A 15,564-nucleotide genomic window follows, 5' to 3' on the forward strand; every position below is an offset into this window, starting at 1 on the left:
TACTTTTTAATTGTCTTCAGTTCAAAATAATCTTTACGTCAAAGATGCATATTTTAGGGTGAGATAGTCTGGTTTCCTTCAGTGGATTTAGGTTCTGAGAAAGAAATCAGATATGAATGACTGTCTCAGGGTCACAAATGCTGAAACAAAACACAGCCTGCTACCTGTTTGAATAGGGATCGAAGCAAAAGAGTGAGATTTATTGTAGCTGTGTTACCAGACCTGGGCCCTGGAAGACAGGCTGCATTGAGATTACTGAAAAGCAGGATCAGAGTCTTTCTCCAAGCAGACAAGAATATAACTAAAAATGTGATGTCCTTGAATTATGCCTAAAACATGGTTTTGTAGACATTGTTGTCACTCACTGCAAGATATTTTGCATTTATAAAATAAATTGTAAACATGATTCACACTTCTTTGCAGGGCTTATTTATCATGTGATGGACTCGGTATTAGAAAGGAGGAAGTTCCTTGCTGTGTCCACGGAGTGGGTCTCCTAAGGGCCAATGGGTTGGAAAATCCCAAGAGTTTTGTTATTCATAATGAAACTAAGATGTGAAATTTGAGCTCTTGAGTTTCCTTGGTGCTAAGGAAGGGCCTCAGTTCCTTTTCAGTTTCTTTGAAATAAATTCGGTAATCATCCTGAAGCAGAGAGAATTCCACTTCTGATTTTGTAAAACAATGGTCAAATGGCATCATTCGTGTGTGTGTGTGTGTGTGTGTGTGTGTGTGTGTGTGTGTACCTTTTTGCTTTCCCTTCCCTGGACCTTTTTCCTCTTCCTCCTCTTTCTCTTTCTTCTTATGGGCGCATGTGATTCTCCAGCAGGACCCTACATGGTTTACTTTTGGTCAAGACCCTGGCATATCCCAACCTTGGATAATGGGAGTGTTTCTAGTGGAAGAGCTCTCACTCAAAAATTATCTTCCTCATGAGTTAGCCATGTTTCAGAGTCTTTCAGTGGAGACTAGTCATGGCTCTCCACGTTTTCCCAGTAGAGAGCTTTACCTCAATGTTTTGAAGTTCTTTATGTCTTCAGTGTTCTCTGAGGCAATGAAAATTCCCCAGATACAGGCAGCTCTTTTAGGAGCCACTGGTGAGAGGATTTATTGAAAGGCAACTAAAAGCAAGAGAGGCTTCTAGGGGCTCTAATTTGTTTGGATGGAAATGGCTCAAGAGTTGGGATGCAGGGCATTTAAATATTTCAGAAATTGGCCTTAGATAATCCCTGATTTGAGTACATGCATAGAAAAGAGACTGCCTACTGCAGATATGCGTACATGTGCTTGGTCCAGTGGCGTCACCTTCATGTTTTAATTCAGTTAAAGTCAAATTCCTATTTATTGACTCCTAGTAATAGTATCCCTTTAGTTGTTTGAAGGCTAAGAAAGAGTCTACAATGATTACTAATTTATAAAGTTTATACACTTTATAGAAAAATGAGACAAAATATTTTAAACTTATACTTAAAGTATATTATTAATAACAATGATAATAAAGCACACCCACTATGTAGAAAGGACCATGCTAGGTAGCCCGGATAGGAAACATGTATGACTCTCAGTTTGGCTCTGCCAGATACAATGCATTAAAAAAAGTTTCATTTCTGAGATCCCATCTCACTGGGCTGGTAGGAAATTCAGCTTCAATCATTCTGGCATTCCATCTCCTCCACATTTATTCACCCTGCCTGCACGTCCTTTCCGCTCTAATGACAGTTGCTTTTGAGCCATGCCCTCTTCAGAGAAGCTGGAAGCGCCAGGCCCAGGATTTCACTTGCCTGCAGCATTTGGGGCTGATTCCTTCTGTAATCCTATGATTTTCACAGAGTTGCTGTGGAGTGCGGCCCAGTCCTTCATGGCTCCACTCCTGGCATTGGCTCGGTTTAGGAGAAGTTCCTCTCTTCTCAAACCGTATCCACTTCTGTGGATTCAGGCTCTTAGAAAGGAGTCAGAATGTGAATAATGTGCTTAGGGTCACAAACATGGAGGCAAGCAACAGAGTCTGCTGGCTGCTCAAGTGGAGTTTGAAGGAAAGGAGAGAAATGGGGGAGGAGGGAGATTTAGTATTTTAAAAAGGATCTTGCCTCACCGTTTAAGAGGATTGAGTAGATTCTCTCTGATTTGTTCATTTCTCTCTAGCCATTGATTTATTTTCTCTCTGAATTGATTTAACCCACGAATATAGCTGCTTAATCTTTTGAGAGACTGCCACTACTTTTTACTGACACAAAGTTCCATAGACACGCCCTCTGTGATCTAAACAGTGTCTCTAAAATCCAGATCTCTTGGCTTTATGAACATCTTCCAGAAGTTGCGCTTTTTATCAACTTCCTGGTGAGATGCCACGTAGGACCAGGCAAAACTGGTATCATGGGTCATGGTCATTTACTGACCCAGCAATGTAGAGTGTATGCTACTATATGACATACGTTTTCAAAGGGGAATGGGGAGACATCACTCTAAAGTGAGTGAAAATAGGTCATTTAGGGCAGAAAAGTATTTTATGTATAAAGGACAGATATACATACAACACATAAACTGATATATATAGTATATCTATGGTATTAAAATGTCATAGGGGGAATGTCTAAAATGCCTGTTTAGGGGGTCAATAATGAAAGAAAGGTTGGAAGAAACTGCCATAGGTATTATAAAAGCAAAAGAGCCGGTATATATGCACAGGCTGTGGTTGTGTCTGGCACAGTGCTCAGCAGTTTCAAGCATCATCTTATTTAATCCTCAAACAGTCATTTATGGATGAGGAACCTGAACTTAAGTAACTCGCCCAAAGCCACACAGTTCATCAGAAGTATAGATGAAGCTTAAGGCCAAGTTTGTTTCCAAAGCTTTGCTCTTCCGATTAAACCAGGCTGCAGAGTCCAAATCAGCTCAGAGATGTATGAGTCATTATCTCTACCTTCGGTATTTACTTTGTTGTTGAGCGCAAGAACAGGAAAAGAAACAATGACTACCCCTACATGTAAGCAGGTCATCACAGTGTATCTCCCTTGTGATGTACACGTAGGACATCTACCACCTGCTGCATTTGATGTCTGAGTATATAGTTGTTGGAAGGGGGGCCATTTGCTGGGGGAAAGGAAACTGTGGCAACCTTTACCTTCCTTATTTCTTTTGTCTGCTTCCTGTCTCTGGGCTGTACCCAGTATGATTGTACTCACTCCCAAACCCTACACATTTCAGGTTTTTCACCAGCACTTCCTTGGGAAGAGTGCCTTGGGATTAGGGAACTCTCAGATGCAATCTGAGGATGAGCACTGCTTTGGCAGGCATTAGATTTCTAACCAGTCACTCTGACATTCTCTGCCGTAGATAGCCAAGTAGTAGCTCCCTGTAGAGTCAAGTTCCGGTTCATTCTGGAAGAAGGTGGAGGCGACTCTATGAGCCATCTCCACCATCACCATAAGCTCCTCTCCAGGGTGCTTGAGCTTCCTTGCTGGGTGTAGATCCACCTGTGGTTGTGAACTGTTACTTAGGTTACCTTTTCTCCTATGTGCAAAAAGTTAGCTGCTTTAACCCAACTACTACATGAGCAACATACAGGGACAGAAGTAAAGTCAGAAGACAAAGAATGAACATTTACAGAGGCCCTATCATGTGAAGCTACGTGCTTTTCATGGATTATGTTATTTATTTTTTTACAAAACCTTAATATTATTCTCATTTTATATATGAAGAAAATTAGCCATGCAAAAATTAATCTAAGTCCACACAAATGGCTAGGGTGAGTCTAAACATTGTGCTCTTCAGAGGTGCTCCAGGCCAATCCTGGGGAGATTCTCCAACTAGATTCACCAACTAGGTTCTTCAACTAGATTCACTCACACATATTTATTGAGCACCTACTAACTTCAAGGCAGTGCTAGGCCCCAGGAATACAGTGGTGGCGAATACAGACAGACCCTGTCCTTACGGAGCAATTATTTTTTTGCTGGTGGAGAACCAGCGTCTCCGATATTTTCTGATAATCCCTTTTTCCTGCTTTCTAGCCAAACTGCCATATTCCTCTTATGATTTTTGAGTTACATTCAATATCTAAAAAGATTACGTTATAATTCTTCTATATGATCTTCCTCTTCATGAATCCTATAGCCACACCTGGTTGCAAACTTAATTAAGATGCATGTTGTTCTCTTCTCACACCAAGGGGAAGGGAATGAATCTTAGTGAGCACCTATAGTATGTGCTGGTATTTATAATACTTTGTCTTATTTAATCATCACAAAAGCATAGGGAAGCAAAAGTTATTGTCCTCATTTGCAAATGAAATACCTGAATTCCCTAGATGTTAAATCACAGAGCTTGAAAAAGGCAGAATTTGGAAGTGGATGCCATGTACAATGCAGAGGGCCTCATTTCCTGCCTATTTAGAAAGGGAATTATTCTCCTAGAACTCCAGTCTCAAGGAAATGCTGGGAAGGAGCCAGCATTTCCCAGGTATGGGAGATCGGACAGAGCAATGACAGAATCATAACAAATTAATTTGTGTCTCTCCCCACCCCCACCCTAGACTGTTCATATGGGATCAGAAGGTAGCCCCACTGTTTGCACTTCTACCTTTGTTTATTCCTTGATTCTTAAGTGTTTTCAGTCTTCAAATATCCTCTATTGACTGAGAGGCAGATTCTGTGTTAAGTGGCCAATGAGGTCACTGGAAAGGAAGCTGAGCTGATAGGGAGGTAGAGAGATTCCAGATGCAAACTTTTGGTATCCTCCAAAATTGAAGTGTTGACCTTCATGCTGCCAATACCAAACAATTTGGGAGGTAGAGAAATTTGCCTCTGGAATCTCTTTGCCTAGCTATGCAGCTGGGACTGGGCCTCAGCTCCGGTGGCTGACGATCTGAAGTTATAGAAACAGGATCGAAGTCTGTACAACCCAGAGCTAACATCAAAGCATCATGATGTTACGAACTTTTCCTTGATAAACATGAAATCTCTATATCTCCAGGGAGCTAGATTCAGCTTAAAGAGGATCCCTCTGTTCTAGCAAAAGGATTTTAATTACCTAACTTTCTAAATTTAGTTCTTTCTTAAAAGCTTATTTCACTTATAACGAACATAAAGTATTACAGTGAAAATTCAGGTACTGAACTTTCTAAAAATTCCCTTTTAAGTTACTTGTATATTTTAGCTGTTTAGTATTTCTTGGCTAACGGCTTATTATGGAGAACTATAGCCCTGAGTGAGTGATGACTACACTGCTAATTGATCCACTGTTGCCCCTACAATATGGTCAGGCTTGTGTTTCATGGGTTTTTAAGGTAAATCAAAGGATGATACCAACTGTGAGTCACTCAAGGGATTTCATTTTCACAGAGCCTGTCCTAAGGACTATATAAGAGGGACGTTTAAGGAACTTGTACTGAAAAAGAGCAGGGTAATTTAGGTTAAGTCATTCAGGAGTAGTTTAGAATGAAGTTTCTTCTATTGACACTGGTCCTGCAGGCCACTGCTTCTGGAGCTCTTCCCTTGAGTGAGTATGCAAGCACTGAAGGCAATATGGAATTTGCTCTGGTAAGTGTTAACACTATTGTATTTACCTAGCCCGATTTCGTCTTTAAGATTTATTGCACAGACCAGCTTCATCTTCACAAGTACTCTTTGAAAACTGGTTTAGGAGACTATTTGCTTTTAGCACTGAGTTTTCCTTTGCAGAAGAGGAATGTAAGAAAGAGGTATTGCTTTTGAAGGAGTGTTACAGAATTGGTGGGTGACTTTGTCCTTTCTATTAAAAAGCTCAGGCGAAGGAGTTTTAGTTCAAAATAATTAGCATTTTACTTCTGTTATGGTGTTTTATGTTAATAATTTAAAGTCAGTTAATAATGTAAGATTTGAACAATTGCTTGATTAGTTTAACTATTTCAGTTTGCCATGATAATTCAAGAATACTCTCTACCTTTACTATCCCAGATATTTCTTCATGAGGATTTCTTAAAAATAGAATTTTTCAATTTATTTTTGCCTAATTATATGAGTTCAAATGATATCCCCACTTTCTAAGATTGTTTTAATTTTGAATTTGTCATAGTTGTCCATTGTGTTGAGCTTTGAATTTTTCAGCAAGAAAACTTTATTCCAACTCAAATTAATTAACTTATACATCCTGACAATAACGGTTTGCTGCTTACTGAATGCCGTGATAAGCTAGATGCTGAGATAGGTTTTAAAAACTAGAAACAAGTTTGAAGAGGTAGAGACATAAAAGTGTTTTTAGTGGGCTTCCAGAAATCAATCTTGTTAGTTGTTTATGATATGTCTTTAACAACACAGGAAATTAAAATTTTTTTCTTACTATAATTAATTATCCAATACCTGGTTCCAAAGCATCCGTGTGCACTGGAGTCACACATACAGAGCTCCAACAGAAACATTTCCATGTATAATAATGTATTGCTGAATGTATTGTTTTCCAGGGGTACTTGCACGACTATTATGACTACAAGTTGGAGAAAAGCACAAAAATGAAAGTCAGTAATGAGTACATGGAGAATAAAATTCAAGAAATGCAGCAGTTCTTTGGGCTAAAAGTGACTGGGCAACTGGACACATCTACTCTGGACATGATGCACGCACCTCGCTGCGGAGTGCCTGATGTACAGCATTTTACGACAATGCAAGGGAGGCCGGTATGGAAGAAGCATCTTATCACCTACAGGTAACACCATAGCAATGCATTTTTCTACTTTCCAGGAGATCTGACTTCTAGAAACCAGGACCGTTTAGATATAGCCCCAAATCTGAAGTACATAAGAAGCCTCCCTCAATGGTTAATACTACCCCTCTGTTAAAATTCATTATCTCTGGAAAGGTGGATTTTTCACTCAGGGATTGTTTGGCTGCCAGACTAAGAAGGCTGCGAACAAAAGAATGAACCTAAATCTACAATAAATAAGACAAGAGAAAGTTTTATAGAACAGTCAAGGTGGATAAATGCAGAAGTACGGGGCGGGGCGGGGGAGAGCTGCAGCAAAAAGCATAAGCTTTTGTGGATGAAAATCTTTCTCCATGGTGATCCATAAATCGTAAATGAGAGCAATCAAGTTAGATTCTTTTTAAGGAGGAAGCTGTCCAAGGCTAGATGTTTCTGTAGTATACGAAGCATATATTACAGCTGGACAATTAATTTATGAAGTGATTCATTCTCTAATGATGCTTGCAGAAATGAAGTATAATAAGACAAAATTAATACATGGTTTCCGTATATTTTTCTCTCTATTGTTTTGCTGATAAAGAATCAATAATTACACTCCTGACATGAAGCCTGCAGATGTTGACTATGCCATCCAAAAAGCGTTTCAAGTATGGAGTGATGTCACCCCTCTGAAATTCAGAAAGATTAATGCAGGCGAAGCTGACATTATGATCCTTTTTGCATGTGGAGGTAGGGAACTTGGATTTACTTCATCTGTATCATTTGACCTGACCTGTAGCACGCATAGAAGGACTAATTTTCTTTCCTTTTTAAAAAGCTCATGGAGACATGAGTCCTTTTGATTTCAGAGGTGGAGTCCTAGCACATGCTTTTGGCCCTGGAACTGGTATTGGAGGAGACGCACATTTTAATGAGGCTGAAACCTGGACCGAAAGCTACAGAGGTAGGCAAAATAAACAAGCAAAACCACAAAAGAAAACCAAAACAAATTCTAAATATGTAACCATTTTGAAAGGCTACATTCTGTGAAAGGATTATAATATGGGAAAACCTGTTCTGATTATAACTTTGCCACTAAATAAAATGTAACACTTTGTCTCAATTTTGTCCTCTATAAATTGAGTCTACTGGACTAGATTGTTTTAAAGGTTAGTTCTAAGAATCTGAGAGTGAGCTAGTTCATTAGGGTAAACTCAGGAAACTTGAGAACCATAGTATGGAACGGTAAAAACTGTTAATTAGGTGATTAATTTTAACAGTGCAATTCGTAAACTCAGGCAAACACAGACACTTTTTTGTGTGTGCTAACAATCCTAGGATAGAGTAGTCATCTTCATGATCCTTTATATGTTTTGAATTTCTGAGATTCATAGCGACACAGAAAGATAATGCGATAGAGAATTTAGAGATCCTTGTAGAGAAACACAGGGTTATATGGTCATGGGGTTATATGGTCTTGTGGTCTGTGGTCCTGGGGTAAAAATTTCAGAATGCCCAACTAATCATTTAATAATACCTTATGTGCTTTTACAGAGGGGGCTGTAACTCACCATCCCTCTCTAAGAGTTGGATAATTGGGATAACTAGTCTCCCCTGTTTGGAGAAATCACTATCCATTGAAACATTTAAACCATCATATCAGAAACCTTCCTAATCTTTCTATTGGAAATCAGAGATTATATAACTGACTCATGTGGAAAGTAAATGAAGAGAATGTCATCAAGAATATGCCCTAATCAGCATCCCCCTCTCTCTGGCTCATGTTGCACATTGGATGGCAATATTCTACAGACTAGAAAGGCTATTTGCTTTAGTCTGATTCACGGCTTAAGACTTACAGAAATCTTTTTTATTTTCAAATTAAAGTTCATAGGGGTGACAATTGTTAGTAAAGTTACATAGATTTCAGGTATACATCACCTATAAATTCTGTATTGCATCATCTATAAATCACATTGTTTGTTCACCAGCCAGAGTCAGTTCTCCTTCCATCACCATATATTTGATCCCCTTTACCCTCATCTACTACCCCCCTCCTCCCTTACCTTCTGGTAACCACTAAACTATTGTCTGTGTCTATGAGTTTTTGTTTCTCATTTGTTTGTCTTGTTCTTTTGTTGTTTTTGGTTCATATACCACATATCAGTGAAATCATATGGTTCTCTGCTTTTTCTGTCTGACTTATTTTGCTTAGCAAGAATCCTTGAGAAGAGGACTTCTGTATTATCAAAAGATAAATGATGTAGGATTAGGTTTTTGCTGAGTTGCAAATCATCGTCTATATATGTCAAATTTGTCTAATTTTTTCCAAGGTTATTTGGGGTTTATAATATTTTTATCCGATATGGGAGATTTGTGCAAGTTACCTCATAGAATATTTTGGAATTTTGCAGCATCTTAGAAAAATCATTTAATACAGTTCTTTCCAGATAGAGGAAATTGAGACCAAGAGATAGTTAATAGCTAGCTTACAGAAAAGCTGGGACCAGAACATGCATTTCCAACTCTTATCTCAGCCCAGTGTGTACTTTGTACCCATCAATGTTGCCTTATTTTCAATGGGTTCCATTCTATGTTTTCAAAAAACTAAATTATTTATGGAAATTTTAACTTAAAGTGCTCATTCTCAGCCTAATTCTTTGACACCATAAATTAAATGAATAATTAGCTCAATGGTTATTGAGTTTCAATTATGGCGTAAGGGGATGGGATGGGGGTGTTTGGATACAGACATGTAAAGAACATGTTCTGACCTGGAGGAGCACGCAGTCTAGTGAGGAACAGAATACAAACAGAAATCCATTATTCTGAGATGAGGACCAATGGTGGCCTTTGGTAAAAGGATTATAGGAATTGAGAATAAAATTAATTCAGGCTTAGGTCAAATTATAAAGGGCTTTGTTTACTCTTCCCATGTTACACAGAGTGGAGAGAATGACCAAGTGTTTGCTTCTTTCTCATTATTTGAGAGAACTGAAACCTTCTCTGAGTTAGTTGCTGAGCTCCTGTGTTATAGGGAGTTTTCCTAAATACCCCCCAAAGATGGGTGTAGACTCTATCTTCACACTTGGGTGCCAGAGAGTATGTAAAGGCCAAGCTCTGTAGCTAAGTAGAGTGTGACCCTAGGCAAGTAGTTCTGAGCTTCAGTTTTGCCACAGAAAAAGAAAGTGAAAAATGAAGACATTAGACTAAAACACAGGTAAAAAAGAAATATAGCCAGGAGTATTCAATTCGTCTGGTAATAGGGAAATTTGAAATAAAGGACACACCACTCTCTCTTACCTACAAAAATACAGAAAAAATGAATAGGTATGACTACAACTTGGCAATGTAAATATGTCTCAATTGTAAGCATAGTCTCTTTGATTTCATTTAGAACCCGATGTAATAAAAGGATGAGTTTTAGAGCCAAGAAATTTAGATTTGAGTCTTGGGTCAGCACTTAATTTTGTCAATTAATCTTGCTGATACTGTGTCCTCATCTGTAAATAGAGAGCATGGTGGCTTCCTTTCAGTTGTATAAGGATTAGACATATTTCTAATCCTTATTGGTATATTTCTCAGTGACTCATAGTACCTGGAACTTAATATGACCTGATGTTTGGGTTTAGTAAAGCATGGCTACTAAATACTTTTCTATATCCACTCAAGTCTGATCAAGAATAAAAGTATAATAGAGTGGGAATGATTTAGAGGCAACGAGAACTATTGAAGACATCTATGAGTTATTCTATAAATTTTCACAACAGGATATATTTTATTTGTATGATAGGGCAGTGAACCTTAACCAGAGGAAATTTTGCCCCGAAGGGGACATTTGACATTGTGTGGAGACATTTTTGGTTGTGAAAACTGAAGAGGGGGTTGCTACTTGAATTTGATGGTAAACTAAAGATTTCTAAACAACAAAAATTATTAGACCTATAATGTCAACAGTGCCAAGGTTGAAAAGCCTTGTGCTAGAAGGAGAGGAACCAAGTAAAGGATTTCCAAAGGTTTCCCTTCCAATTGTGTCAGATTTCAGTCATGTCATTGTCTTCTAGATGCCTATATATTTCACTGCTCTTTTCCCCTTCTGCTTGGTTTCTTCTTAGGCACCAACTTGTTCCTTGTTGCAGTTCATGAGCTTGGCCATTCCTTGGGTCTTGGACATTCCAAAGATCGAAAGGCCATAATGTTCCCCTACATAACCAACAGTCATGTTGACCCCAACACATTTCAACTCTCTGCTGATGACATACGTGGCATTCAGTTTCTCTATGGTGAGTTAAATTTCTTTACCATTTTGCTTTATGAAGATACTCACTCTTACGAATGTTTCCATATTATTTGCATTTGGATAAAACTTTAACATCTACTCTTGAACACCGTGAAAACTCTGTGAGGTAGGAAGCACAGCTATCATCTTCATTTTTACAGATGAGCGCAAGGAACCTAGTATGTTAATGCCAGAGCCAGAGGAAGAAACTGAGTCTTCTGGCCTCAAATTTGTTCTCTTTATCCAACATACCATTGTTTATTGAAGAAGACACACAGAGAAATGATAAAACTAGTACAGGAAACCCAGAGTGAAGGTTTTTTCCTCCATGATGTTACAACTACTTGGGGAAAAAATCTTTAATGTATGCTTCCTATAAATGTCATAGAAAGCTTAAATTGCTTTTTATGCATTTAAATCAAGAAAATTAAATAATTTTTAAAAGAATAATTCTTCTTATTATGAAGCAAAATGCAGTTTATTTTTCTAATGCCTCTTGAAATGTATTTTCAGGAGGTCCAGAAAAGACCCAACCCTCATCAAACCCTAACAATCCAGAATCAACTACCTGTGACCCCAATTTGAGATTTGATGCTATCACTACAGTGGGAGAAAAAATATTTTTCTTTAAAGACAGGTAGGATGATTTTCATATAGGACAAATTTTAAAGACTCTGTCCTGAGGCGTTGTTTTCTGGTGGGAGGGGGGGTTAAGGCGGTTGTCAGAGAATAGTACTAATAATGGAAAATGAAAATTGTGAGAAGGGACTTGGATTTGAATCTGTCAGCAGTGGAGAGTCTTGAAGATTTTGAAGCAAGAGAGTAATATGATTATATTTATGTCTTAACTAGAAAGCTGGCTTGTAAAAAAAAAATAGATTTGCAGGAGTGTGGGTTGGGGAAAGCTAAGACAGGAGGCCGAGAAGCCAGACTATTTTAACCCTAGATGAGAATGGTGAAGTCTGACAGAGTACCCATTTAAAGCACTTGATTCCTGCTGATAGAGAAGAGAATTCTAGGATGACCCATGGTTTCTGTCTTAACAACACAGATTGAAGCAGATATTGGAGCTGTGGGGGAGTATAGAAGACTGGTATTTGGTACGGAGGAAAAATATCCTTCATTTTTGAGATTGAAAAACTTGAGACACTTGAGAATAAGTGACATCCTTTAGATTACAAAACTGGTGAATGGACTGTGGGGCCAGACTAGAACCTAGATCCTGTGATTCCAAGCTCCAGGGTAATTCCATATACAGTTTGCCTGTTAAGACCATTGCTGTTATCAAAGAGTTGATTAATTCCTTTCCTTGTGATGCTTCTACACAGACATCCATGAATAGAATGTGAAGATAATGGAAAGAAACGTTCAGTTATTTCATAGGTCCTCACATTTCATGGTTCTTGAGTCTACAATGATTTTTAATGTATTAAATGTTTTACATGTCAGTTCCTTCAGATGGAGGATTCCTGAGAGTCCAAAGAGTGGTGTTAGTTTAATTTCTTCTCTGTGGCCAACCTTACCATCTGGTATTCAAGCTGCTTATGAAATTGGAGCCAGAAAACAAGTTTTTCTGTTTAAAGGTAATTCCAATTTTGCTACTGAGTCTATATCAAGGAAATAAAACAAATTATACACTACTGCTTTTTTTATAAACATAGATGAAAAAAAAACACTCCAAATTTAATAAGTGAACTCTGAAGTATAACCTAAAATTGCTTAAATACTAAGGTAGTACATAAAACTTCTGGGAAAAGTTAGTAAAATACAGGTTGCAATACATGTGGGGAGAAAAGTATAGAACCATAGGAGATAGAAGCTCCTTCCCCCCTTGATGGGCTCTCCTGGACTGGGGCTGAGGATGAGATGACAGAAGCTTGAGCTTGTTTAAGAACAACGGGCAATACATTTTGGAGCCATGGGGGGAAAATTGATGCTGTTTGTAGTGAGTCAGTACATATTCCTAGTATTCTTTTTGTATAATTCTAATGTGCCCTTTTCTTTGTCTTCACAGATGATAAGTACTGGTTAATCAGCAATTTAAAACCAAAGCCAGATTATCCCAAGAGCATACATTCTTTGGGCTTCCCTGACTTTGTGAAAAAGATTGATGCAGCTGTTTTTAACCCGCTTCGCTATAAGACCTACTTTTTTGTAGATCATCAATATTGGAGGTGAGCTTTAATGGTTGGTAATTTGTCCCCTAAGATTTGTGAAACAGGTAGAGAGTGAGGTTTTCCACATGGTAGCTTCCTATGCAAATTCCTGAAGTTGCTTGACCTTCCTGGGAGAGGGATCAAGAGAATATAGGACTGGAATAGTTATTGTCTACCTAGTTATTTTCTCTGTACTTTTGGATTCTGATTTATGAGACAACACATAATATGTTTTTAAAGGAACACTTTGAATAAAATGTCATGTTATTGACCATAGTGAAAATACATTGGAAAATAGTAGTAGAGCTGTATGAGATCTAGTCTCTACAGTCAGTTTGGAGGGTGAATGTATTTTCAGCTTCCTTTCTGTACTATAATGATCGGACCTAATAAGACACAATGAGGAAACCATCCTCTGAGTGACAGCTGATCCTGCAAGGTCGTCACCAACAGGAAATTAGACAATCAGGCTCTGTAAAGTAGGACCGGGCACAGGTCAAAGCACTGCAGGAGTGAAGAAAGGGCTTGACTAGATGTCAGGAAGCCTAGGGTTAGAGTCCTATATGGACTTGGAATAAATTAGTGGAGTGTTAGGTCTTTGGTTTTCTTATCAATACAGTTTAAATCCTTTCAGGAAGAGCCTTTCAGGAGAGAATAAGACAGGTTTTATTGTTCATGTCATGACATTCATTTCTGAATAAGCTCCTGCTGGTTATTTCTTTACTCAGGTACGATGAAAGGAGGCAATTAATGGACCCTCATTATCCCAAATTGATTACTACATACTTCCGGGGAATTGGGCCTAAAATTGATGCAGTCTTCTATTATAAGAGTAAGTAGATTAGGAGCTATGAAGATACTGGAAATCCTTTTTTAAAACACTAAGTCTTTTATACTACTCTATATCTTGCATCTTTACCTTCCTTTCAGCCCCTTCCACCCAACATGGGCTCTCATGGACTGGGGCTGAGATGGGATGAGAGAAGGTTAGGTTGTTTGAGTTTGTGTTTGTGAATGTCTTCAAGTAAGGTCAACCAAAAATTTGTTGACTGAACCAAGATATTTTGTTGTTTCTTCCCATCCCTATATCGTCTTCACTTTCTCCATCAAGATTTCTCTGTTCCCTACCTGGACCCAATCTCCTCTATTCCACTCTGAGTTCTCCACCTGGAATGTGACTTTTCAAAAATATTTGCATCTTGATAGTCAAGTTGTTGAAGACTAAACAACCTTCTCAATAAAATTAATGAAGGTATTTAATGAAACGACTGGCAGTAAGAAGATATCTGGGGGCAGGATACCTAGTGAAGGCACCCAACATTTATATTCTAGAATCAGACCTTGTCTAATCTAGATAATCTATAAAAACATAGATCTCTGTTCTTTTTTTAAAAAAATACAAGCAGAGAATTAAACAATTTTTTTTCATTTTTAGGACATTACCATTTTCACCAAGGATCTAACGTATTTGAATATGATGTCCTGTCTCATCGTGTCACCAAAAAGCTGAGAAGCATTGCCAACTTTGGATGTTAGGAATAGTATAATTCATGGTGTTTGCAAACTCACTACAGCTTGTTACACATTTATTGCATACTTATTGTGCCCAGTGTATCATTAAATAGTAACATGTATCATAAAGTAAGGTAACATCTATAGACCATAGAGAAATGATCGTATGGATAAGTGATTATGCAAAATACATAAGATATTTTAATTTTGAAAACTCTCATCCTCAATTTTTACTTGACTCTGCTATAAAGTTTGAAAATTGACTTCTTCAAAGACCAAGAGAATATCTTGGTTCCTAATATCCTTGAACTGAGAAGTTATAATTATTTCTCTGGCTTAATTAAAATTAAGAAATGATTGTTTCTTTGTTAAATGTTTCAGCAAGGATATCATCTTAATTCTTTTAGAGTAAAAACAGAATGCACCTAGAGCTTTAAAAATGACAATTAATGTATGTAAGACATAAGTAAATTATATAATTATGGTGATGATATAATTTTATTCTGTGGCCAGTGTTGACTTTTCTAGTTTTTTCTATAACGTATATATGTGTGTGTGTGTGTGTGTGTGTATATATATATACACACACTTTTCCTATTTATATATATATATATATATATATATTGCTTAAATAAAAACTTTGAAAGAAAGTGTTTGGTTTTTAAGAATTTTTCTTTAAAAATAGAATATGTGTTTTGAAAATAATTCTGGACCTACTCCTAAATAAAACAAGTTTCTATGTGAATATACTAAGAAGTGACTAGAAATATGGTAACTAAGAAAAGACAAAGGTCATATTTGCTTTGCCCACTTGTCTAAAGCCACCTGAATCCTTGGTCTCAAGTCAGGAAAACATCCTACAGACTGTCTATGACCCCAAGGATCACCTACAGGGTATGACCACGAGTTTGGAGAGGAGACGGGATGAAATCGAACTTTCCATTTTGGTGACATTTCTGTTGCACT

The 15,564-nt window shown here is 37.7% G+C and overlaps 1 protein-coding gene across 1 annotated transcript; it reads left to right on the plus strand.

The window, feature by feature from the left end:
- The first annotated feature begins 5,316 nt into the window (after nt 1-5,316).
- MMP12 (matrix metallopeptidase 12) lies at nt 5,317-15,097 on the plus strand. Its single transcript, XM_074335556.1, has 10 exons — nt 5,317-5,534; nt 6,434-6,675; nt 7,253-7,401; nt 7,490-7,615; nt 10,767-10,934; nt 11,444-11,567; nt 12,380-12,513; nt 12,945-13,104; nt 13,815-13,918; nt 14,522-15,097. The coding sequence occupies exons 1-10, from the start codon at nt 5,433-5,435 to the stop codon at nt 14,620-14,622; spliced, it is 1,410 nt and encodes a 469-aa protein (XP_074191657.1). The 5' UTR covers nt 5,317-5,432; the 3' UTR covers nt 14,623-15,097.
- Nucleotides 15,098-15,564: the final 467 nt, after the last annotated feature.

Source organism: Rhinolophus sinicus, linkage group LG06 (assembly GCF_036562045.2).
Source record: "Rhinolophus sinicus isolate RSC01 linkage group LG06, ASM3656204v1, whole genome shotgun sequence".
NCBI classification, from domain to species: Eukaryota; Metazoa; Chordata; class Mammalia; order Chiroptera; family Rhinolophidae; genus Rhinolophus; species Rhinolophus sinicus.